The sequence below is a fragment of the Neovison vison genome, chromosome 4 (genome assembly GCF_020171115.1).
Source record: "Neovison vison isolate M4711 chromosome 4, ASM_NN_V1, whole genome shotgun sequence".
Classification (NCBI taxonomy): domain Eukaryota; kingdom Metazoa; phylum Chordata; class Mammalia; order Carnivora; family Mustelidae; genus Neogale; species Neogale vison.
In genome coordinates this window covers 141,193,876-141,221,495 of record NC_058094.1, presented here as the reverse complement: position 1 = coordinate 141,221,495, position 27,620 = coordinate 141,193,876, and the positions used below count along the sequence as shown (strand labels likewise).

Sequence of the window (27,620 nt, the reverse complement as noted above, 5' to 3'; positions counted from 1 at the left end):
AGTTCTGCTCCTATAAACAGCTAAACTGGTCAAAATCATAGAAACAGAAAGTAGAACGGTAGGCTCTAAAAGTGAAGACAGGAGAAAGAAAAATTCATATTTAAGGATTTAGAGTTTCAGTTTTAAAAGAGGGTAAAGTTCTGGAGATCTGTTACACTACAATGTTCACGTACTTAGCAGTGTACTTAAAAATGATTAACATGACAGAGAGATCACAAGTAGGCAGAGGGACAAGCAGAGAGAGAGAAGGAAGCAGGCTCCCCGCTGAGCAGAGAGCCTGATGGGGGACTCGATCCCAGGACCCTGAGATCATGACCCGAGCTGAAGGCAGCAGCTTAACCCAAAAAAAAAAAAGTGATTAACATGGTAAATTTCAAATTCCTCTTCAATGAGAAATTTTAAATTTCTCTTCAATGTTAAAAAAAAAAAATCAACGTGACTAAAAAAATAACTTCTGCTATGTCCATCACAAAAAGTTGCTCACAGCATCAATTCTAGTCAATTCTCCTACATTCAAATTTTGGTGTACAGTATTACTATTCACTAAAAGAAATCAGGAAGTCTAGCAGTTAATTAATCCTACTTCTTCCAGCAGAAAGCATCAGAATGGGTCTAGAACTTTCCACCACTCGCAGAGAACAAAGACACTTTCAGAAATGGCAATGGCTCCTTGAAAAAACAAAGCCAGTTTGAAAGAATTCCAAATGATTATACGGATAGCTTGAGCATCAATAGGAGTACAGTAACTAGGGGCACCTAGTTACCCTAGTGAGTTAGGCCTCTGCCTTGCTCTCAGAGTCCTGGGATTGAGCCCTGCATCAGGCTCTCTGCTCAGCAGGGAGCCTGCTTCCCCCTCTCTGTCTCTCTGCCTACTTGTGATCTCTCTCGGTGTCAAATAAATAAATAAAATCTTAAAAAAAAAGAATACAGTAACTAAAACTAACTGGAAGATGGGGCACCAGGATGGCTCAGCAGGTTAAGCGTCCAACTCTCAATTTCAGCTTAGGTCATGATCTAAAGATCCTGGGATCAAGTTCCATACTGGGCAGGAGTGTGCTTAAGGATTCCATCTCCCTCCATCCCTTGCCCCACTCATGGGTGTGTTCTCTCTAAAATAAAATAAACAGGAATTCCTGGGTGGCTCAGTCGGTTAAGCATCTGCTTTCAGCTCAGGTCATGATCCCAGGGTCATGGAACTGAGCCTTGCATCAGACTCCCTGCTCTGCAGGGATCTTGCTTCTCACTCTTCCTCCTGCTCCCCCTGCTTGTGCTCTCTCTCTCTCCCCATCTCTGTCAAATAAATAAATAAAATCTTTAATAAATAAATAAATCTCCAATAAAAAAACTAAAAATAAAATGTAACATTAATTGGAAGATATTGAGTCTATGAAAGACTGCAAGTACAAATTGATATTCAAAAGAGAAAAGAATAATCTGAAGTATACAAAGATGGTCACAAGAAGACAAGCAGAACAGTACAATACTTCATTGATTTAATAAGTGTTAATACAGATATATCAGTATTTCATTTCTTCTTCATCCTGTCAGGATGGTTAAAATTAACAACACAAGAAGTAACAGGTATTGGCAAGAAGGCAAAGAAAGAGGAACCCTCTTGCACTGTTGGTGGGAACGCAAACTGGTACAGCCACTGTGGAGAACAGTATGGAGATTCCTTAAAATGTTAAGAATAGAACTACTCTATGACCCAGCAATTGTACTACTAGGTATTTAACCAAAGGACACAAAAATACAGATTCAAAGGGATACATGCACCCCAATATTTATAACAGCATTATCAACAATAGCCAAACTATGGACAAAGCCCAAATGTCCATCATAAAGAAGACCTGGGGTATGTGTGTATACACACACACAAACACATACACACACCCAATGCAATATTACTCAGCCATCAAAAAGAATGAATTCTTACCTTTTGCAATGACATGGATGGAGCTAGAGTGTATTATGCTAAGTGAAATAAGTCAGTCAGAGAAAGACAAATCTATATGCTTTCACTCAAATGTGGAATTTAGGAAAGGAAACAGATGAACATATGGAAAGGGGAGAAAGAAAAAGAGAAGAGAGGGAAACAAGCCATAAGAGACTCTTAACAATAGAAAACAGAGGGTTGACAGAGGGAGGTGGGTGAGGGATGAGCTAGTTCGGTGATGGGTATTAAGGAGGGCACTTATAGTGAGCGCTGGGTGTTTTATATAATGATGAATCACTGAATTCTACTACAGAAACTAATACTGAATCATTGTTAACTAAAATTTAAATTAAAAAATAGTTTTAGAAAATCTATCAAATTTATGATTTTGTTTCCATGTTTAAAAGAATTTGGTTAAGTAAGTTTGTAACCAGTTTTTAAATGCCTGGGGCAATAGAATTTCTTATAAGTTTTGACATTACTTGCATAAAGAGTCCATAAACATTTAAAGAGGTAATGATTACTTAATGTTAATGAATTCCTGTTTAATAAATCTAATAGACAAACTAGAAATTTCTAAAATATAAGTGATGAGGGATGCCTGGCTGGCTCAGTCAGCAGAGCACATGACTCCTGATCTCAGGGTTCTAAGTTGAAGTCCCACATTGGGTATAGAGATCACTTAAAATCTTAAAAAATAAATTAAATAAAATATAGGTAATATGTATTCTCCATTCAAGAATGCTCCCCAGATACTAAAAATTCTATCAAAAATATTCACATTGAAGTAAAATATGGAAGTGCAATGTGTAACATAAAACCTCTGTTATAGACCAAACCAAAACCCTTCCAACTCATAGAAGTATTAAACACTTCTTTTCTGTTAGGTTCTTAAAAGATTTTGTGCTTGTATCTAACGTTTCAAGGTCTTTTAGCAACTGAAAAGTCACAGTACTGCAAGAAAATACACAAAAAGAATCAAAAGATGGTAATGTTAATTCTAGCTAAAGATAGCAAATATGATATAAATGAATATAAAAATACTTTTTCTAGACAGAGTTCTAACTTACTTATAAAAGTTAAAGATATAAATTTAAACCAAAAAAACTAACTATAATTTATATATAGCTTAATTAAAAGCTTGAATAAGATATAAAGAAGCAATATTGGGAAAGACAAAGAAATATACAGTTACAGACCAAATTTGGAAAGTTAGAGGCAGGAAATTGAGAAAATTTAGTTGTACACTTAGTTGAATTATAGCTCAATAAAGCTATTTAAAAAAAACAGGTCTGAGAAAAGGTACTGAGAAAGTTGGAAAAATCAGGGGAGGTATAAAAAAGAAAATGGGCCATAAGGGTTTAGGGTTTCAGAGGTTAATGTGTGGTCATGGGAGTAAATGGCTCAGGTAGAGTTCAGATGAAGATCATAACTGGAGTTAAGAAAGTCAAAGAATAGTGAGGACAGAATGATAGGTGGGTTAGTATGGGTACTAAAGCCAGAAACTGTAAAGACTTTCACTGTAAAGATAACTGAGCCAGGTTTGTCTTTAGTGAAGAAGGAAGCTGACGGATACATGTAATAAGTAAGAAGGACAAGGGGAAATGGCTTGAATTAATCCTTTTAATGTACACTTTCATTGCCATTCTCTGGATATGCCCTGCAAGCCTTCACCTCATGCCTTTGTCATATTTTTCCTTCTGTCTATAATACCTTACTCTCATCTTAGCCTACCCAAATTCTACCTATCCTTTAAAACCCTTATCAACTGCATTCATTCTTAAAGATTTATTTCAAAGCTGTCAACAGCCTACTTCTTTAAGCTTCTCTCCTTTCTTAAGCATTAAACACTTCATAAAACAATCCAATTGCATATAATTTCTCTCTTCTGTGAATACTTATTATTTTCACAATTATGTAATCAGTATTTTATTAGGTCATTTTATACAGTTATCATACTTCCTTTAACCATGACGTAAACTTTTTGAAAACAACTACTATCTTACCCATCTTTGTATTCCTTACAATAACACAACAGCTCTCGTAGTAGATGTTCCAATGGCTTACTAAGAAAATCAGAGCTGCTTAGTTATCAGTCCCTCATTGTCTTACCTACATTCTTTAACTTCAAACAATATCAGCATTAAGTCATACTAGGCCTAAAAAGACTATGAAAAGAAAACTTAATTTAAAAAATCTACAGGGCAGGGGCACCTGGGTGGCTCAGTGGGTTAAAATCTCTGCCTAAGGCTCAGGTCATGATCCCAGGGTCCTGGGATCGGGCCCCACATCGGGCTCTCTGCTCATCAGGGAGCCTGCTTCCTCCTCTCTCTCTGCCTACCTCTCTGCCTACTTGTGATCTCTATCAAATAAATAAATAAAATCTTAAAAAAAAAAAAAAAAAAAAAACCTACAGGGCATCTGGGTGGCTCAGGTGGTTAAGCGTCTGCCTTCTGCTCGGGTCATGACTCCAGGGTCCTGGGATTGAGTCCCACATCCGGCTCCCTGCTCAGCGGGGAGTCTACTTCTCCCTCTCCCTCTGCCACTCTCCCTACCCCCACTTGTGCTCTCTCTCAAATAAATAAAATCTTAAAAAAAAAAAAACTTCATTATTTCCTCTATGGAGTCAATTTTCAAAAACCAATTCTATATAAAATAGCAATGAAAAAATAGAATTTTTTTTAGAAATACCATTTAGTACAGTAACAAAAACAAAGATAAATTTAACAAAACTGAAATCAAAATATAGCTGAAATTAAAGACTTACATACACATAGAAATAACATATTCATGAGTCAAAAGATTCAGTATTGTTAAGATGTCAATTCTCCCCAAATTCACCTATGGATGCAGTATATTTCCAGTCAAAATCCTAACCAGCTTTTCCCAGATATCCATCGACAGATGAATGGATAAAGAAGATGTGATATGTGTGTGTGTGTGTCTATATATATATTCATATATATATATGAAATATTACTCAGTCATTAAAAAAATGAAATCCTGGGGTGCCTGGGTGGCTCAGTGGGTAAAGCTTCTGCCTTCAGGTCGGGTCGTGAACCCAGGGTCCAGGGATTGAGCCCAACATTGGAGACTCTGCTCGGTGGGGAGCCTGCTTCCCCATCTCTCTCTCTCTCTGCCTCCCTCCCTGCCTACTTGTGATCTCTGTCAAATAGATGAATAAAATCTTAAAAAAAATGAAACCCTTCCATTTGCAATGACATGGATGGAACCAGAGAGGATTATGCTATGCGAAATAAGGCAATCAAAGAATTATCATATGATTTCACTCATGCGTGGAATTTAAGAAACAAAACAGAGGAGCAGGGGAAGGGAGAGAAAAAATAAAAGACAAAAGTCAGAGAGGGAGACAAACCTTAAAAGACTCTTAATCATAGGAAACAAATTGAGGGTTGATGGAAGGAAAGAGGGTAGGAGGATGGATTAACTGAATGATGGACATTAAGGAGGACATGTAATGTGATGAGCACTGTGTTACAGAAGACTGATGAATCACTGAACTTTACCTCTGAAACTAATAATATACTATATGTTATCTGAATTTAAATTTTAAAAAATAAAAGATAAAAAATGAATTAAAAAAAGAAAATAAAAAAGTTCATTAAGATGAATATCAGCCAGAGCTGAGATTAGCCTTGAACAAAACTGAATTTATTCTAAAAAGAACTTGGATTATCTTACTTTTCATTGTAATTTGGGTCTGTAATTCTAGGAGTGAGACAAAAATTCACCAATATTCTCAATAAAGAGAAAAATGGGAAAAGTAAAAAAAAAAAAATTACAACATCTCCTACCCTACAAAAAATATAATGATAAAATATTGTGTAAGAAGAAATTTCTAGTATATTAGAAATACAAATGATACTAGGAAAAAAAATCCTAACCAGCTTTTTAGTAGAAATTAGTCAGCTGATGCTAAAACTCATAGGTAATTGCAAAGGTACTAAAACAGTATTCTTCTTCAAGATCATTTGCCTGAAAGAAGACTTACTAAAAAGCTATAGTAATCAAGATTGTACTATTAATAAAAAGGCAAAAGACTAGAGCAACTAAAGAGAGTAGCCCAGAAATAAACCCACATACATAAAGCCAATTAAATATCGTGAAGGTAACAAAATAATTCAACAGGGAAAGAAAAGTTGCTTTTAAGAAATGGTGCTAGCAATCCATAAAAGAAAATTTGGTAATTTGGACTTTATCAAAATTTACAATTTTTGTTTCAAAAGACACCACTTAAAAATGAAAAGTCAGGGGCGCCTGGGTGGCTCAGTGGGTTAAAGCCTCTGCCTTCAGCTCAGGTCATGATCTCAGGGTCCTGGGATCGAGCCCCACATCAGGCTCTCTGCTCGGTGGGGAGCCTGCTTCCTCCTCTCTCTCTGCCAGCCTCTCTGCCTACTTGTGATCTCTGTATGTCAAATAAATAAATTAAATCTTTTAAAAAAAAAAAAGAAAGAAAAGTCAAGGGATAGACTGGGAGGAAGATTTAAAGATCATTTACTGGGAGAAAATATTTGCAAATCATATATTGTAGCATAATGTGTAAAAAAAAAAAAAAACCCACACCAAAAAAACCCTCCTAACTGGGTATTTATCCAAAGAAAACAAAAACACTAACTCAAAAAGATATTTGCACTTCATGCCCAGTGGAACATTATCCACAATAGCCAAGATATGGAAGCAACCTAAGTGTCCACTGATTCATGAATAAAGAAGACATGGTAGACACACACACATACACGAATATTATGCAGCCATAACAAGGAATGGGATCATGACATCTGCAACAATTTGGATAGACCTAGAGGGTATTACATTAAGTGAAATAAGTCAACAGAGAAAGGCAGTATCAGATGATTTCAATTATATGTGGAATTTAAAAACAGAACAAACGAACACACAGAAAAATCAGAAACAGACCCATAAACACAGAGAACACACTGATGGTCAGCAGACAGGAGCGGGGTGAGTGAAGGGGAGTGGGCAGTATAGCCTTCCAGTTATGGAATGAGATAATCATAGGGATGAAAGGCACAGCATAGAGAATACAGTCAATGGTCCTGTAATGCTGTTATATGGTGACAGATGCAGCCACACTTATAGTGAGCACAGCATAATGTACAGAGAAGCTGAGTCACTATATTGTACACCTGAAACTAATGCAACATTATGTGTCAACTATTCTTCAATTAAAAAAAAAAACAGACAGTAGGACAACCCAATTTTAAAATGCCTGAAAGATATGAATAGACTGCGTAAACCAAAGATACACTAAGGACTAAAAAGCACGAGAAGCGTTGCTCAATATCACTAGCCATTTACAAAATGTAAGCTAAAATCTAATGAGACACCACTGTCCACCCACTAGCAGGCTATAGTCAAAAAAGAGAGAACAAGTGTTGGTAAGGATGTGTGGACACTGGAACCTTCCGACATTGCTGATGAAATATAAAATAGTATAGGACCTTTGGAAAAGAACATGGCAGTTCCTTAAAAAATTAAACAAACTTACTATACAACCCAACAATTACATTCTTAGAAATCTACCTAAAAGGGAACACCTGGATGGCTCAGTCAGTTAAGTGTCTGCCTTCAGCTCAGGTCATGATCCCAGGGTCTTGGGATTGCGTCCTGCATCAGGCTCCTTGCTCAGTGGAGACCCTGCCTCTCTCTCTGCCTGCACTCCCCCTGCTTGTGCTCTCTTCTTCTATCAGGCAAATAAATAAAATCTTTAAGAAAGAAAGGAATCTACCTAAGAAAAATGAAATACATGTGAGCAAATGTTCATAACAGCATTATTCATAAAAGCCAATAACTAGAAATAATCCAAATATCCATCAACTGGTAAGTGGATGAATAAAATGTGTTACATCCATAAAATAGAACAGAATTCAACAATTAAAAAAGAATGAACTACTGAAGACATTCTGCAACGTAGATACACCTCAAAGGCATTATACAAATGAACAAAGCCAGACACAAAAGACAATATCTTGTACAATTCCCTTTATATGAAATGACCAGAAAAAGCAAATCAATAGAGACAGAAAATAGATTAGCTACTGCCTAGAACTGGGAGCAGGAATAGGTACTGACGTCTGGAATAAACTGAAGGTTAAAATCTTGCCTTTTGCAACAACATGGATGGAGCTACAGAGTAAAATGTTAAGTGAAATAAGGCAGTCAGAGGAAGACCAATACCATATGATCCAATTAATATGCAAAATTTAAGAAACAAAACAAGCAAGCAAAGTGGGGAAAAACAGAGAGAGAGAGACAAACCAAGAAAGAGATTCCTAACTATAGAGAACAAACTGATGGTTACCGGAGGGGAGGGAAGTGGGGGAAAGGGGATATAGTGGATGGGATTAAAGAGTACACTTAACATGATGAAGGAAAAAAAAAATACATGAAATTATTTTTAAAAAAAAATTCGTGGGTTGAAATCCTAAACCCCAATGTGATATTAGGAAGTGGGGAGTGATTAGATCATGAAAGTGAACAACTTACAAATGGGATTAGTTCCCTTATAAAAGACCCGAGAAATCTCTCCTGCCCTGTCTGCCATTTGAGTATACAAGAAAATGACAATCTAATCATGATGAGCACTGAATATTATATAGAATTGTTGAACCACTACATTGTACACCTGAAACTAATGGAACACTGTATGTTAAATAGACTGGAATTAAAGTTAAAAACTTAGTTATAAAAATAAAAAAGAAAATTATTATCTGCAACCCAAAAGAGAGTCTTCACTAAGGACATGACCAGGCTGGCACCCTAATTCAGTCTTCTAGCCTCCAGAACTGTAAGACATTTCTCTTAAAAGCCACCCAGTTTATGATAATCTGTTACAGCAGCCCAAATGAAGCATGACTGGCCAGTGGACCCAAGGGATCTTTCTGTGGTGATGGAAATATTTTCAAACTGGACTATGGTATGACTGGCACACTCTATAAATTAGCAAAGACATTAAAGTAGCTATTTTAACAATATTCTATATGTTCAAAGATTAAGTAGATTAAGAGAATGTAAGAAAAGACCTGAATCAAATTTCTACAGGTGAAACAAAAATGTCTGAAATGAAAAATACACTGAATAAGATTAGGGGAAGATTAAACTTTACAGAAAAAAAAATAAGTGAACTTGAAAACAAGGCAATAAAAATTATCACACAGAGAAAAGAGGATGGTGGAAAAAAATGTACAGAGAATCCAGTGATCTGTGAGATATCCTTAAGATGCCTGGTAAATTTGTAACTGCAGTCCCAGAAGGATAGGGGAGGAACAGAAAAAATATTTGGAAAAACAAAGGTCATAAAAATCACTAAATTCTAATCAAAAACTGAATTTCCCAAAAAAGTGCACAAGTTATTAAAATAAGTTATAATTTGGATTCCTTACATTTGGTCACAGCATAAATGTTAGGTTTCCTCCTGTTCTCTATTGAACAAATATTTTTAAATTTTAATAAGTTAGTAAATTACTGTACACTATAATAATATGAATGAAAATAATTCACTTGAATAGTCAAGATTTGTATTCTTTTAAACTGCATATCTTGGGGTTCCTAGGTGGTTCAGTCGGTTAAGCATCCAACTCTTGATTTCGACCTGGGCCATAATCTGAGGGTTGTGAGATAAGCTCCCCCAACCCTGTCCAGCTCCATACTGGGCATGGAACCTGCTTAAGATTCTCTCTCTCCCTCCCTCTCAAAAAACAAAAACAAAAAAACCCCCTGCATATCTTATTTTAAAGCTCTGTAGTATTTTTCTCCTTTACTCTCCTATCCCCTTATTTCCTCAGAATTCATTCTCTTGGAATCTTTCCACTTAAAAGAACAAAATGCATAATAAAGTACAAAGAAATGAAAAGTGAGAACCTGGGACGCCTGGGTGGCGCAGTTGGTTAAACGACTGCCTCCGGCTCAGGGCGTGATCCTGGAGTCCCGGGATCGAGTCCCACATCAGGCTCCCAGCTCCATGGGGAGTCTGCTTCGCTCTCTGACCTTCTCCTCGCTCATTCTCTCTCTCACTGTCTCTCTCTCTCAAATAAATAAAATAAAATAAAATAAAATAAAAATCTTTAAAAAAAAAAAAAAAAAGTGAGAACCTACCTGAAGTCTTGTGAGTTGTGCAGTCCGGGCTACTATTTTATTGTATGGTTCCACAATTTTTGCTTTCATCCTAAAGGAAAATAAAGAAGTGTGACAATAAAATCATCTTCAAAATATCAATGGTTCAACTTCTTTCCATTCCACTTATTAACGAAATGAACAACAGTACCTATCAACAGCTCCCTGTAAAGCCCCAATTCTTGTCTGCATCATCTGAAGGACACCTGGGAAAACATAACAGTTTCCATTACTTTACAAATTTACAAGGCCTCCAACTGGGGAAAAAAATTATATTAAAAGAAAAAAATCATACATATACACATACCCATATATAGAAAAATTTCAATTTTTTTCTGCCACCATTATAACTTAAGCAACCAGGATCTTTACCTGCACCATTTTTAAAGCCTTTAAGTAGTCTCTTCTCTTCTTACAATTCTTGTTCACTAAACAAGTCTGACAAATGGAGAGTGACTGCATTAGGAGCACAGGGTTTTCCACTTGGGTGATGAAAAAATTCTGGAACTACATAGTAAAATTGTTGCATAACACTGTAAATGTAATTAATGGTACTTAATTGTATACTTTAAAATGGTTAACTTTCAGGGCGCCTGGGTGGCTCAGTGGGTTAAAGCCTCTGCCTTCGGCTCGGGTCATGATTCCAGGGTTCTGGGATCGAGCCCCACATCGGGCTCTCTGCTCCGTGGGGAGCCTGCTTCCTCCTCTCTCTGCCTGCCTCTCTGCTTACTTGTGATCGCTCTCTGTCAAATAAGTAAATAAAATCTTTAAAAATAAAATAAAATAAAATGGTTAAGTTTCATGTTCATGTGTATTGTACTATAGTCACAAAAGAAGCTTGAATGCTTTTTTTAAATTTATTTATTTTCAGAAAAACATTATTATTTTTTTTCACCACACCCAGTGCTCCATGCAAGCCGTGCCCTCTATAATACCCACCACCTGGTACCCCAACCTCCCAACCCCCGCCACTTCAAACCCCTCAGATTGTTTTTCAGAGTCCATAGTCTCTCATGGTTCACCTCCCCTTCCAATTTACCCAAATTCCCTTCTCCTCTCTAATGCCCCTTGTCCTCCATGCTATTTGTTATGCTCCACAAATAAGTGAAACCATATGATAATTGACTCTCTCTGCTTGACTTATTTCACTCAGCATAATCTCTTCCAGTCCCATCCATGTTGCTACAAAAGTTGGGTATTCATCCTTTCTGATGGAGGCATAATACTCCATAGTGTATATGGACCACATCTTCCTTATCCATTCATCCGTTGAAGGGCATCTTGGTTCTTTCCATAGTTTGGCGACCGTGGCCATTGCTGCTATAAACATTGGGGTACAGATGGCCCTTCTTTTCACAACATCTGTGTCTTTGGGGTAAATACCCAGGGGTGCAATTGCAGGGTCATAGGGAAGCTCTATTTTTAATTTCTTGAGGAATCTCCACATTGTTCTCCAAAGAGGCTGCGCCAATTTGCATTCCCACCAACAGTGTAAGAGGGTTCCCCTTTCTCCACATCCTCTCCAACACATGTTGTTTCCTGTCTTGTTAATTTTGGCCATTCTAACTGGTGTAAGGTGATATCTCAATGTGGTTTTAATTTGAATCTCCCTGAGGGCTAATGATGATGAGCATTTTTTCATGTGTCTGATAGCCATTTGTATGTCTTGATTGGAGAAGTGTCTGTTCATATCTTCTGCCCATTTTTTGATGTGTTTGTTTCATGTGGGTTGAGTTTGAGGAGTTCATTATAGATCCTGGATATCAACCTTTTGTCTGTACTGTCATTTGCAAATATCTTCTCCCATTCCGTGGGTTGCCTCTTTGTTTTTTTGACTGTTTCCTTTGCTGTGCAGAAGCTTTTGATTTTGATGAAGTCCCATAAGTTTATTTTCGCTTTTGTTTCCTTTGCCTTTGGAGACGTATCTTGAAAGAAGTTGCTGTGGCTGATATCGGAGAGATTACTGCCTACGTTCTCCTCTAAGATTCTGATGGATTCCTGTCTCACGTTGAGGTCTTTTATCTATTTTGAGTTTATCTTTGTGTACGGTGTAAGAGAATGGTTGAGTTTCATTCTTCTACATATAGCTGTCCAGTTTTCCCAGCACCATTTATTGAAGAGACTGTCTTTTTTCCACTGTATATTTTTTCCTGTTTTGTCGAAGATTAATTGACCATAGAGTAGAGGGTCCATATCTGGGATCTCTACTCTGTTCCACTGGTCTATGTGTCTGTTTTTAGGCCAGTACCATGCTGTCTTGGTGATCACAGCTTTGTAATAAAGCTTGAAATCAGGTAACGTGATGCCGCCAGCTTTATTTTTGTTTTTCAACATTTCCTTAGCGATTCGGGGTCTCCTCTGATTCCATACAAATTTTAGGATTATTTGCTCCAGCTCTTTGAAGAATGCCGGTGGAATTTTGACGGAATGGCATTAAAAGTATAGATTGCTCTAGGCAGTATAGACATTTTAACAATGTTTATTCTTCCAATCCAAGAGCATAAAATGGTCTTCCATCTATTTGTGTCTTCTTCAATTTCTTTCATGAGTGGTCTGTAGTTCCTCGAGTACAGATCCTTTACCTCTTTGGTTAGGTTTATTCCCAGGTATCTTATGGTTCTTGGTGCTATAGTAAATGGAATCGATTCTCTAATTTCCCTTTCTGTATTTTCATTGTTAGTGTATAAGAAAGCCACTGATTTCTGCACATTGACTTTGTATCCTGCCACGTTGCTGAATTGCTGTATGAGTTCTAGTAGTTTGGGGGTGGAGTCTTTTGGGTTTTCCATATAAAGAATCATGTCATCTCAATTGATGCAGCAAAAGCATTTGACAAAATCCAGCATCCGTTCCTGATTAAAACACTTCAAAATATAGGGATAGAGGGAACATTCCCGAACCTCATCAAATCTATCTATGAAAGACCCACAGCAAATATCATCTTCAATGGGAAAAAGCTTGCAGCCTTCCCATTGAGATCAGGAACAAGACAAGGATGCCCACTTTCACCACTCTTGTTCAACATAGTATTAGAAGTCCTAGCAACAGCAATCAGACAACAGAGAGAAATAAAAGGTATCCAAATTGGTAATGAAGAAGTCAAACTCTCTCTCTTCGCTTGAGTGCTTTTTATTTTTATTTATTTTTTTTTTTAAAGATTTTTTATTTATTTGTCAGAGAGAGAGAGGGAGAGCGAGCGAGCACAGGCAGACAGAATGGCAGGCAGAGGCAGAAGCAGGCTCCCCGCCGAGCAAGGAGCCTGATGTGGGACTCGATCCCAGGATGCTGGGATCATGACCTGGGCCGAAGGCAGCTGCTTAACCAACTGAGCCACCCAGGCGTCCCGCTTGAGTGCTTTTTAAAGGTGCAAACTGGGGATATCTGAGTGGCTCAGTCGGTTAAGTGTCTGCCTTCAGCTCAGGTCATGATCCCACGGTTCTGGGATCAAATCCCGCATCAGCATCCTTGCTCTGTGGAGAGCCTGCTTCTCCTTCTGCCTGCTGCTCTCCCTGATTATGTTCTCTCACTCTCACAAATAGATAAAATCTCCAAAGATATAAACTGTAGCCCAATATTCCCTGTTAAAACTCTTCCACAGTCTCCCCTTCGCTTCCATGTCAAAACTGAAGTCCACAGCTTGGCCTTCAAGGCCCTGCACCACCTGGAAATGGTGTACTTTCTCTCCAGCACTCAGCTGTATCCCCAAGCTCCTACTAGATAAACGCCACTATTCACCAAGCCTTGGCTTAACAGAAACAATTACTAAAAGATCCCCCACCTAATTTAGGTTTTCTTTCTATTTTCTTCTACAGCATACATTTCCTTCATGGCACTTCCCACATTAGGTAATTACATATCTGCTTATATACCTGTTTACTAATCCTTAAATTCCTGGAGGTTAGGGAAAGTATATTTTCATTCATTACTGTGTGATCTGAGCCTAACTCAGACTACTTCCAATGGCGATGAATATTTGTTCAATTAATTATATCCTAGGTAAGTAATGCACATGGGTAACAAGGATAGTATCGCCCTACTCTCTATATGAGATGGTTAATTTCATATACATGATGGTTAATTTCTTAAAAATGATTAAATTAACCAACATGATGGTTAATTTCTTAAAACTGTAAAAATATTATCAGGAAGACAGATCTTAAATCTTACTGTTTTATATACCTGAAAATAAGCTTTTCAATATTACAGTTTTAATTATTTTGAACTCCACTCTTTAAAACACTTTTCACATTTAACTGGCATAGTTCTGGTTTTAAAACAATATTCTAAATAAACTTAGGTACAGAACTCTGTCATATATTAAATTAAGTAATATTAGAACTAATAAACATTATCAGATATAATTCTGCTTTAGTATAGCTCAGTCCAATTTTTCTGCTGGTTTTATGGTTCCTTTACCTTAAACCGCCAGAAATGAACTTCTTTTATTTGTTATCATCATGTCCTCACATCTTATTTTTCCACAACCTACTCTCAAACAGATTTCATACACACCACACCAAAATCAGTCTTATCAAGGTCACCAGAAACCGCCAAGGTGCCAAATTCTATTGTCAGTTCTGTCTTTATCTTGCTCAAATTCTCTGAAATTCACAAGAGTCAAACCACTCCCTCCCCAAAACACTTTTTTTCCTCTGGGCTTCGAAGTTTACACACTCTCTGGGTTTCTTCCTATTGCATTAGTGGTTCTTCCTCCTCTGCTAGAGTCCTACATGCCAGAATACTCTAAGATTTCATCCTCTGTCACTTTCACTTCCCTGTCTACAATGTCTCTTAGGGATTTCACCTAATCCCAATGTTTTAAATACTACCTATTCAATAAAATACCAGTTTTATATACACACATCCACACATAGGTACACATATCTACAGAGATTTTTTATGTCTGCCTACCTATGTACACACACACACATGCACACCCATCTCAGTTATCTATACCATCACCTATCCCATTTTTCAGACTAAAATCTTAGGAATCATACCTGGTGACTTTTTTCCCTCGCCTCTTTCATCTCCCATCAACAAACCCCATCAGCTCTGCCCCCATTTTATGCCACCCACTTTCCTCTCTCACATCTACCACTCTTATCTGAGGCGCCATCAACTCTCCTCTACTATTTCTAAACTGGTACCCCTGATTCTACTGATTTCGAAAAAGAAAACTTTTTAGAGCATTAGTCTTATATACCATACCCCTAATAAAAACCCTCCAATGGTTTACCACTGCATTTAGAATGAAAAATCAAAATTCTTTTCCAGGAACCTCATCTACAATTCTCTCCTTTATTCATTAAATTCCTCTCATACTGGCCTTTTTTCTGTCCCTCATACAACCCATGTTAACTCCTACCTTCCCATTTATTGGTCTTTCAGCTTACCACACACTCTTCTTCCACTTTTCATGTGGTGGCTGTTTCTCATCATTTAGTTCTCAGCTTAAATGTCAGCTTGTAAAAAAGGCCACCCCCTCCCGAGTATCCTAGCTAGTAAGGGACTCCCCTTCCTCCAACTAATAAACCATTTTATTTTCTTTGTGGAAATTAAAAATATCTGAAGTTTACCATTTGTGTATTTTCTTTGTCTGCTTCCCTGCCTTAGAACATAAGTTGCATAAGAACCGTGACTATCTATTGTTCGTAAGTGCCTGGTACCTAACAAGTTCTCAGTTAAGACTGTTTGAGTGAACAAATGAAGGTAGGAATGCGGTTATCTCTTTTCAATAAAATAGCGTTAATTAAAAATACCTCTAAATCCCAAATCTACCTGTCTGGAACCTAGCAAATTATCAACTAATATATTTTTTAAAGTTTTATTTATTTATTTGAGAGAGAGAGAGCACAAGTGGGAAGGGGGGTAGAGAGGGAGGGAGAACCAGATTCCCACTCAGCAGGGAGCCCGATTTGGGACTCAATCCTAGGACCCTGAGACAATAGCCTGCGCCAAAGGCGGGAAATAAACCACTGAGCCAGCCAGGCACCCCCTCAACTAATATTTAAATAAATAAATAAATGAAAATGAATGGAGGCAACTTTTAATAAAATAGGTTCAATAAATGTACTGCTTAACTATTTACATGGCAAAATTCAATATTGGGGGTTAAAAAGCTGAAGTAGGAGTGCCTGGGTGGCTCAGTGGGTTAAAGCCTCTGCCTTCGGCTTGGGTCATGATCCCAGGGTCCTGGGATCGAGCCCCACATGGGGTTCTCTGCTCAGCAGGGATCCTGCTCCCCCCTCTCTCTCTGCCTGCCTCTCTGCCTACTTGTGATCTCCATCTGATAAATAAATAAAATCTTAAAAAAAAAAAAGCTGATGAAGTAGAAGGTGGGATACTATTCATTTTCAAATACAGATCACGCTTATTTTTCAGGATCTCAACATACTAGTAAGTACTTAGAAATACACATAATGCCAAAATGAATACTACTTCAAATAAATTCTACTAATTTGATTAGTAGAATACGACTAACACTAATTCAAATTAATACTATTAATACTAATTCAAGTAATTCAAATTTGAATATTTATATTCAAACAATCCAGAGAAGATGCTTAAATTATCACAAGTACTCAGAGAAGGCAGTCTTTGTACCTCATATACTCATCCAATGGACAGTCATTCTAACTCAGTCTAACCATACATTTTAAGTGTCGTGATCACTGAAAATCATTTTGGGAAAAACAAGCACATCGTAGACCTAAATGTATATAAAAAAACCACAATGAGAACTATTTCTATTGTGATGATTCACGTACACCTAAATACACTCAGAATCAATGTACTACCAGCCATCCTTATAGGTTTTACAAATTAAAAAAAATCACCTCTCATTTGTTTTAAAAACAAATCACCATTAAAACAGGATATTATTTACCTGCTTCCAGAAACACATAAAATGATATAAGATTAAAAATAATTCATTTCCAGGGGCGCCTGGGTGGCTCAGTGGGTTAGGCCGCTGCCTTTGGCTCAGGTCATGATCCCAGAGTCCTGGGATCGAGTCCCGCATCAGGCTCTCTGCTGAGCGGAGAGCCTGCTTTCCTCTCTCTCTCTCTCTCTCTCTGCCTGCCTCTCTGCCTACTTGTGATCTCTGTCTGTCAAATAAATAAATAAAAAATCTTTAAAAAAAAAATTCATTTCCAATAGGAAGTGGTCAGTACTCAGTTTTCCCAAGAACATAGTCTGATATCCAGTTAAATATTCAAGTAACAAACTATTATTCCCTCAAATACTAAGTTCTTCATCAGGATGTCTGAGAAACAGTATACATGCTGAGAATAAGTTAACACCTTTGAGTGCATAAGAAATAAGGGGAAGCATTGAAGCATGAAAGCATACTGCATCCCAGAAAGCAATATCCTTCCTCGCCAAGAATTTGATCAACATAGGGAAAATTACTTAGTTTTCTTTTAATGTGTAAGATTAATAATAGTAATCACAACACAAGTGATAATGTAAAACATGTTATTAACATTCCATAAGATGTAGTTTAATTTAATCAAGAGACAATGAAAAATTCATAAAAGATTTATCTAATCAAAAATACTAAGATTCATAAAAATATAAATCCAATGTATTATTCTTTTTTTAAGATTTTTTATTTAGAGAGAAAGAGGGAGCGCTTGCGCACATGCGTGAAGGTGAGGGGAACAAGAATCTCAAGCAGACTCTGCACTGAGCACAGAGCCTGACTTGGGGCCTAATCTTGCAACCCTGAGATTATGACCGGGGCTGAATCAAGAGTCAGATGCTTAACCAACTGAGCCACCCAGGTACCCCCAATATATTATTATTCTATTATAACTTCATTGAAAAAAGCTTCAAAGAAAGCCAAAAATAAGGAAAGTATTCAAGTCTACCTCCACTATTACTCACTCTGGTGGTATTGATGTTTTCATTAATTAACAATTTTCTGTTAATTCTACAGAGGCACTAAATATATACCAGGAATTGTTCTAACCATTTTTCTAATTCACTTAGCCCTCAAAATAACACCATCCAGGTACACTTTAATACTCTTCCCTTGGGGGCGCCTGGGTGGCTCAGTTGGGTAAAGCCTCTGCCTTTGGCTCAGGTCATGATCTCAGGGTCCTGGGATGGAGCCCCGCATCAGGCTCTCTGCTCAGTGGGGAGCCTGCTTCCCCCTGCCCACAACTGCCTCTCTCTCTGCCTACTTATGATCTCTGTCAAATAAATAAATAAAATCTTAAAAAAAAAAAAAGATACTCCTCCTTTGCAGATAAAAGGGAGCCATACAAAGGTTAAATAACTTGTCCATAGTCACATATCTACTAAGTGGCAAAGCAAGGATTTGAACCCAGATAGTTTAGCTCAGAGGTCAATAAAGTTTTTATTAAAGTTTTGTTGGGACATAGTGATAATCATTTACATATTATCTGGCTACTTTCACTCTGAAATAGCAGAGTTTAGTAGCTAAAACAGAAATAGTATGGCCTTCAAAGTCTAAAATATTTACTATCTGATGCTTAACAGTAGAAGTTTGCCAGTCCCTGGTCTAGCTCAATCTAATTTATAGTACTTAATGGAAACATACCTTCCAAAGACTCAATACCAGTTGCTTGTGCTAATAAATCTTCATGCCTTGCAACAACCTGAAAATCAAGAATTTGCTGTGAGTATTGGATATTTTTCTTTGTAACTACAAGAAGAATAAAGGTCTCTCTCCATAGAGGAAGGCACAAACACCAACACAGAAGAAAAAAATACAGGTGATAAGGGTACATTTGATATGAGTTATTAGCAGAAACATAAACATGCTTATAAGTGAACATAGAGCCAAAGAAGACACAGCCTTTTCACCAGTCCTTGCTTTCTTAATGGGAAGTGCAGGTAGAATTGTGCCAAAATTGGGAAAAAAACAAAAAACAAACAAAAAAAACCAGCTAATTTTTGCAATCCTATTAGGTCTTCCTTGTAAAAATGTTTTTTAAACATTGGGTTCTCTTAGTTCTTGAACTTAAGTCAGCATATTCTAATCTGAAAACATAACACAGAGTCAGCACCCATCTATCCCTAAACATCTCTCTGCTTTCAGTTTCCCAGGGTCATAGCAAATCCCTTTCCCTGCACAAGACTGATTTTTTTAATGAAAATTAGGGCAACGTGAATGATCACATCAAAAACCCAAAAAGCTTAAGAGGTAAAGACCACATGCAAGAGATCCCTAGAAACATCAAGAAATCATGAGTAATCATTATTCTTTAGAATAATTCGAAAATCCTTATCATTTTGTACCTTTTCAATTCCAATGAAGAAGCTGTTTCCTATCTAGGCTGGAAACTGAAGCTCCTAGTTAGCAAGGATTCATTCACTGGAACCCCTACTGCCTCCACTTTGCCCTGTTTCAGATATCATTGTTATTCTATCAAGTCCCTTTCTACCACAGCCATCTAAATTAAGTACTAATTTTGGTTTCCTATGTCTGTTAAGATGGCCAGAACATGTCTGAATTCTCCCCAGGCCACTGATACGGTCATCGGTCTGTCCATCCTAACAAGACTAAATTTAATCCTCTATTCATCTTTTTTCTGTGTGAAGAATACTTTGAAAATGTTGAAACTCCTAAAGCAAGACTTTCATGAATCCCCCTGCAGCCAGCTGGATGAATTTCCAAGAGATCTGAAGACAGAAAAGAAAGGAATGCTATCTTCTTATTGTCTCAGCTAGTAATGAGCAAGGTCCTGACATGAATTTAGAGATGGTTGGAAAATTTAGAGATGAATTTAGAGATGGTTGGAAAATTTAGAGATGGTTGGAAAAACTGGATCAATCATTCTAGAATTTAGTTACCGGATACCCCGAGGCAGAATTTTAGCAGTGGCATGGGAGGTAAGGGCTGGAGCTTCCAGGCCTCCGCACTGCATCTATGAAAGTAGATGCTTCAACTCAGTTCACTGGCTGACTTCAGAAGCATCCAGTTCTCTGTATTAAACACCTTCCTGCTTTCAATACGTAGAGTGGTTTCTGTTTCCTGTCCAAAGCCCCAACTAATACATACTTCATCACATCTTCTATTATTTTATTCATCTCAACAATATTTAAAACAAAATTTATGGGTTTGGTTAGCATTATCCCGATTTTTCTTCTGCAGAGAAACAATTATAGCAGGTTCAGGGCCCATACTAGGCCTCTACTTCATATTCCAAACTACCATAAGTATAATTTGTCCCCTGTAAGAGATGTTAAACAAACTTTTAGTTTTTATTGATTCCTTCAAAGAAGGTACTGCATGCAAGGAATAAAGAAAATACTAATCATATTACTCAGCCATAAAAAAAGAATGAAATCTTGCCATTTGCAACAATGTAGATAGAGCTAGAGAATATTTGCCAAGCAAATTAAGTCAGAGAAACACAAATACCTTATGATTTCATACATATACAGAATTTTTTTAAAAGATTTTATTTATTTATTTGTCAGACAGAGAGAGAGAAAGAGAGAGAGCGAGCACTGGCAGATGGAGGCAGAGGGAGAAGCAGGCTCCCCACCGAGCAAGGAGCCCGATGTGGGACTTGATCCCAAGATGCTGGGATCATGACCTGAGCCGAAGGCAGCTGCTCAACCAACTGAGCCACCCAGGCGTCCCCATATACAGAATTTAAAAAGCAAACAGATGAACATGGCAGAGGGAGAAAGAGAGGCAAACCAGGAAACAGACTCTTAACTACAGAGAACAAACTGAGGGTTGCTGGAGGAGAGGTGGGCAGGGGGTGGGCTAGATGGATGACAGAGATTAAGGAGGGGACTTATGATGAGCACTGGGTGGGGAGTATGAGTGACAAATCACTAAATTCTATAGCTAAGACTAATATTACATCATATGTTAACTGGAATTTAAATAAAACCTTGGGGGAGAAAAATAAAATAATAACCATAAAAAAACAACAACAACAAAAAGGAATTTCAGGTGGCTATTATAAAAAGCCACCCCTGAGAACCCTAGGCAGAGTTAAGTGCATTCTCTCCTGCTTTTATGAATGTTTCCTACTATTCTAAATAAAACAGGCATCACTTCCCTGTCATTATTTCTCTCTGTATCTGCCACTGGTCTTTGAGTCCTTGGAGAGCTGGGAAATATGTTCATTTTTCTATCCCCACAGCCTAATGTGAATCCTGACAATTAAAATATACAACTAAATGTGTAATTAAAATACATAATATATAATCACAGTTAAAGTGACCTTAGAAGTCATCCCAGTCCTAAGCTACTCTTTCAACTGATAAAGTACAATATAAAAAATTTAAATGAATACGTATCATGTTATAACAGATCTAAGTTTCCTGGTAAACAGTCAATATACTCATGCATTTGTTCATTCATTTAAATATTTAATAAGTGCCTACTCTACAAAAGCCAAAATAGGAAGTATACTATAAAACTCCCTATAAAATTACAGAATTATAGAAAAGGAAGGAACCTTTAAGATCTTCCACTATAATCTCTTCCTCCTTATTCACTCCAACCCATTTAATAGATTTCCTTTTTTTAAAAGCAAAACTCAGAGACATTAAGGTACCAGCACAGCTAAGATTGGGACCCATCTCCTAATTCCCCATATTGTGTTCTTTCTACCACAAACTTGTCAACGTTCTAGAATTTCAGCAAATATTACACTGTTTCATAAAGTGGGAAGTGCCAATGGGAACACACCAATTTTTCCTATTCACACTGTTCTACTTCCAAAAGTCTATTTTCTATTACTTTTATCAAAGGCTTCCATTTTTCATCTACTTATATTCACTGCACATCTGTTAAGGAGATGAAAGCAAAGTATGAACAACAGCTTTTGGAGAGATGGGTACGTTAGTTTTTCATCTAACGAAAAGTAGTTTATAGAAAACTTTTCAAAAACATACTTTGAAAAATAAGCCACACTGGTAAGTTACACATTTGCTCACTTAAATATGCATTTAGATTAAATAGCAAAAGTATTACAAGTGATAAATTATTTTATCTTTAGGTTGAAGAATCCAGATGATCCAGAAGATTGGCAATACCTGTAGGTGTAGTTCTTTATCCAACTGACTGATTCCTTGGGCAAGTTTTGCTAGTTGTTCAGCAATTACAGCTTGATGAATAGACTGAGAAGTATAAGTCTTTACATCAAAGTCTTCATTTAAAAAATCCCTGTAACACTCTAGGGGGAAAAAATAAGGAAAAGTCTTTCATTATTAATTCCACTGCACTAAACCACAGATATCAGACAACAAAACCAATATAGATAACATACTTTGACCTTTTTTATATACCAAGAACTGCTGTAAATGAGAAGAGAGTGGTAACATTCACTGAGAGCTTACTGTGGGCCAGGCACTGACCCATGCACTTTAAACATATTAGCACTTTCAACCTCACACAACCCTGCTGGAACTATCATTTCCCCCATTTCACAGATGAAGAGACAGGTAAAGACAGGACATGCAACTTGCCCAACCTGTCTGAGATATGAATGCAGGTTTCAGAGCCCACAGTCTGAACCCCTATATTACACTGCTGAAAGTTAACTTTTACCAGAGAGTCGAAAGGAACATATAAGAGTAGAAGACTAAAAACTATCTACTAACCATAGCCTTTAATGCAAGAAAACAAGGTCACTGACAATGACAACAGGCAAATTGACTATATTTGACATTTATGGTCTCAAATATCTCTAAATCAATAAACAAATGCTGTCATAATAAAGTGAATCTGGAATTTTTATAGAAATAGGCAAACACAACTTTCAGGTGTTACTGAAACTAAGGATTTATGGGTGAAATAAGTAAATGGAAAGACAGCCTATGTTCAAAACAGACCCTTATTAAACACAAAAAAAGTAATGATGCTAGATGTTAAGCTATCTTCCAGTACAGAAACCCAAAGATCTGTGGGTGAAAGTCAAATGGAGAGAATTAAGAGTTAAAAATCATTATGTAGAAGTGAGCTCAGGGTAGGTAGAAAACCACTACCTTCCACCCATGTGGGAGATACAGGTAAAAGTACCCTGACAGAGATTGTAAAACTAACCGGCAAAATAAAGTTCTTATCAGACAACTTCTTTTGTCTCTCTCCATATAATGCATGCTCCATAAGGGCAAGGACTTTGTTTTGTTTACTCCCACATCCCTAGAGCCTGAGCAATGCCTAACACATGGCAGGTGTTCTGGACCAGTTGAATGAATAAATTCATCTATATATGACCTGGAAGTAGCATTCTGCAAAGAACAAAGATTCATTCTTGATGACTCTGAAAGTGAAAGAAAAGCTACTACTTTGGCCTTAATTCTGGGAGCCCCATGTCCTTCCAGTTTGCCAAGGAGTTTTCAGGATTAAAGATCCTGCAAGGCAGCCAAGTGGAGAAGGCTACTCCAAGAAGAAGGAAGGTGTAGAGGCAGCAAATGCCAGAACGTATTTTGAGAAAGAAGGGCAACACTGACGTCAGTGTGTCTAGATCACACTGCTGGGCAGAAGGAGAAAGAATAATAGAAGTTGAGGTTCCAAAGGAAGGCTGAGGGCAGTTTAAAAAGAGACTGGTAAGACTTCTAAAATGTTCAGACTATCTCATTAAGGTTAAAGATGAGAAAGAGGGGCGCCTGGGTGGCTCAGTGGGTTAGGCTGCTGCCTTTGGCTCGGGTCATGATCTCAGGGTCCTGGGATCGAGTCCCACATCGGGCTCTCTGCTCAGCAGGGAGCCTGCTTCCTCCTCTCTCTCTCTGCCTGACTCTCTGCCTACTTGTGATCTCTCTCTGTCAAATAAATAAATAAAATCTTAAAAAAAAAAAAAAAGATGAGAAAGAGCACTGTCAGCTTTGTGTTTTAGTTTCTGGCAGCAGAGCGGAGGATGACTGAAAAGGAATTAGTCACCAGTGATATGCTGGAGCTGCCTCATATTGGCTCCTGAGAGTCAACAGTTCAATTCTCAGGAACTGTGTGAGCTAGGGGACATCACATGTAGGCATCTAAAAAATGACCAGGTTGAAAGTATTTATACCATGGAAACTGGCATACACTACAAAATCAGGGCTTTTCCTATTGTATCAGAAAGCTGGTTTACCAGCACACTCATGTAATAGAGCTACAGAAGCCAGCAGTAAGGTGCTCTGTTAACAGCCCAAGAGACATGATGAAGGCCTAAGACAGTGATCCTAAAAAAAAAGAAAATGACTAAGTTGACAAATATTCGGACACTATAATGTGTAGGACTTAGAGACAAGCTGAAAATGGGTGATTAGGTAGAGCAAGAAGTATAGGGATGATTCCCAAGATTCTTGACTGAGTAACTGACACAGGGAATTCAGCTTTGCATTAAGTTCGACCACTAGGCATCTTTGCATAAAGATAAAATTGATCATATTGCTGCCTCCAAGGAACTCATCATCTACATGGGAAAAAAGCACATATTTAACTAACCACATACAATCGATGGTAACAGAGAAGGTTAGAGGAAAAGGGTAAAAAAAAAAGTGAAGTAATCCCACCTTTTCACATGTAGCACCTGAACTATTTGTTCATATGTAACTTTTGGTAAGTAAAACTAATCGTGCCTGTTCACTATCAAGATAGAAATGTCCAGTAGACAGCAATCGTACAGCTTAGAAGAGAGGTAAGGACCATGTATGTGTGTATTTGTGTACAACTATATTAATTTTGAAACCATGAAAAAAATGATTTAGGAATGAATTTTAGAATGCACAGAAAGGGAAATGGAGAAGATGGAGTTCAGAAGCCAGACAAACACCAAAAATCTGGAAGTAGATGGGGAAAATGAAAGCAATCAAGGAGACGAAGGAGCATTCAGAGAGAAAGAAAAACAAGAAAGAATGGCAAGGGACGGTTTAGAGAAAGTAAGTGGTAAGTGGCATCAAAGATCTTACAAAGATCAAACAGTGAAGGCTGAATATAGGCCATTGGACTTGGCATTTGAGGAGTGATTGTCCATCAGAAGAAAAGTCATATAATGCTTCTATTTTACAGTTGTCTCATTCCTATAGGAGGTGTATCAGAAACAGCCCACAAATTATTCCAACTATGCATCTGCTCACCAACCCTATCAATCCTATCCTCTACCAGTGGCAGATCCTGTACATACTGAATCGCTATTACGGACAGAAATGTTTAATTTTTTTAGGAAGGTTGCAGAAATGGGTGAAGTGAACCACTGAAATAGGGGCAAACTGAAGATGACTAGCAATCAAAGAAACTTGGAAAAGAGCACTTGGAGAATTAGGAATTTTTTCTTAAGCACACAACTCACAAGTCACATTAAAAGAAATATTTCAAGAAGAGTCAAACCCCTTTTACAAGTTCAAGTAAGGTAAGAACCAAAAAGTATCCATTTGATTTATTCACAAAGAGGTCATTAGAGACCTTGGCAAAGAGATTTCAATGGCATGGAATGAAGGTGACTGGGTCCTTAAGGAGACGGGAAAAAAAAAAAAAAGACTCAACACAGGAGGAAGACCATCCTTAGAAGCAGAGATTCCACTTACAGTATAAAAAAAATACAAAGGGGACGCCTGGGTGGCGCAGTTGGTTGGACGACTGCCTTCGGCTCAGGGCGTGATCCTGGAGTCCCGGGATCGAGTCCCACATCAGGCTCCCAGCTCCATGGGGAGTCTGCTTCGCTCTCTGACCTTCTCCTCGCTCATGCTCTCTCTCACACACTCTCTCTCTCAAATGAATAAATAAAATCTTTAAAAAAAAAAATACAAAGGAAAAAGAAAGCTTAGTTACAGGTTTGATGGCTAGAAATGGAGGAAGCTTGTATATGATGAGTTATCTTTTTTTCCAGGGAAGTTTAAAGTCATTTATTGAGTTTGAAAGAAGAGGTCTGAGAGAGTACGGATTTAAATAATCACTGTGGAAGACAGAAAAGAGAACTAAATAGGAAAATACAGAAGGCAGAATTAAGGACTATTCACCTTTCAAAAACTGATTACAATTCCAGAATGCATCCTACTTAAATATACACCTATGCAAGTTCTATTTATACTTCAAAACTAATTCCGTCTAGAAAGCCTTTCTTGACAGTTCGCTAATCACGCCCCGTTATCATCCTCCTCTGTATTGTTTGACTTTGTACACAACGCTGCTACCCAGCAACACTATACTAAAATGCTTAACTTTACAGCTTACAAGATTATTATCCCTTACTAAAATGGCAAGCAGCTTGAGGTTGGAAATTGCACACATATCAGGAGTTCAAAACTTGGTTAAATGGAATTTAAATCAAGATACAGAGATGCACTGGACAGAAATTCTAACCTAGAGAATCTAACACAATCTGGCTCAAAAACACCTCATCAGAAAGTTTTGACAAAAGTATATACATTATCAGAAGGCAAGGAATTAAGGGCAATAATACGCAACACTCAGAGGAAAACAGTAATTTAGAATGTTATTTCATTCGTTTATAACCTACTTTGATCTGCAAATGTGTGCATATACTTACTGTGATGTTCATTAAAAAATGTATGCATATACTTATTGTGATATTCAACTATAAAAATTTATTCTGCACCCACCATAAGAAAGGTACCATTATTAACTGTGCAGTAAAAATGCAGTTCTACAATATAGCAGAAAAAGTCAGGCACACAAATTATTTTCAATACCAGGTAGAACGTGATGGCAATTAGGGAAGAAAATTAAGAACAGATGAGAAGAATTGTGAACTTTATTCTGAAGGATAAGAGATTCGCGGCGTGTTAACTGAATTAATACAACTTAATGTACTTCTCAAATGTCCTATGTTTAACTTATTTCCTACAGTTTTCCTCTGTCCAAAACTATCAATAAATTGCTATATTCAATACATATGGTTAATCCCTGCCTGAATTAATGTTCTGAACTCGTCCCCATGCATGCTTGTGGAAAATGCCTTGTAAAAAACTAGGCTGCGAATGGGCCACCTGTGTAACCCGAGAATTTGTTAAGAGAGGGATGCTTCCAACTTCACTTTAAAATGAAGCTTTTTTAACATTAAGAGCTGTCATCTATCTGTTCTAGGTCTTTCACTCTTCATGGGATGTAACGCTTTCTCCAATTGCGGCAGCTGCCCGCGGCTGTCAACCTGGGTCACTGGAGTGCGGCAGTCCCAGGAGTTCAGAGAAACCTCAAGTGCAGGAAGGGTAGAGTTGAAATGAGCAACCAGAAATTAAGTGTCCCCTGGACACGCGGAAGGAAAGGGGTCTGTTAGTATCTGGAGAAACAGGTTGGCGAGGCCAGCACCCAGACGCCAGGGGGCCGGGCGGGGGGGAGTGGTCACGTCGAGACCGGAAAACTTTCTGCAAAGCGACGGGTTGAGTCTACCACCCGGGTCCAGGTGCGGAACAGGACAGTCCCCCGGGCCCACTACCCAGCCAGACCCAGACTCCTTACCGTCCTGCAGAAGCTCCCGGACTGTCGCTGTCACCGCCCCAGAGCCCAGAGCCCCTTGGCCAGCCACAGCGACGCCGCCGTCACCACCTTCCATGTTGGCGGGTGCCTGGGTGATGGCGTCAGCAGCAGGTTCGC

The 27,620-nt window shown here is 37.9% G+C and overlaps 1 protein-coding gene across 1 annotated transcript in view; it reads right to left on the bottom strand.

Moving 5' to 3' along the window:
- COG5 (component of oligomeric golgi complex 5) overlaps positions 1–27,600 on the bottom strand; it is a 289,304-nt gene extending 261,704 nt beyond the window's left edge. Inside the window, exons 1-5 of the mRNA XM_044245810.1 lie at positions 27,486–27,600; positions 22,124–22,263; positions 18,660–18,717; positions 10,242–10,296; positions 10,073–10,142 (exon numbers count right to left, since the gene is read on the bottom strand). Of these exons, the coding sequence (XP_044101745.1) occupies positions 10,073–10,142; positions 10,242–10,296; positions 18,660–18,717; positions 22,124–22,263; positions 27,486–27,579 (417 nt within the window). The 5' untranslated portion in view covers positions 27,580–27,600. The remainder of the gene's footprint in view (positions 1–10,072; positions 10,143–10,241; positions 10,297–18,659; positions 18,718–22,123; positions 22,264–27,485) is intronic.
- Between the last annotated feature and the right edge of the window lie 20 nt (positions 27,601–27,620).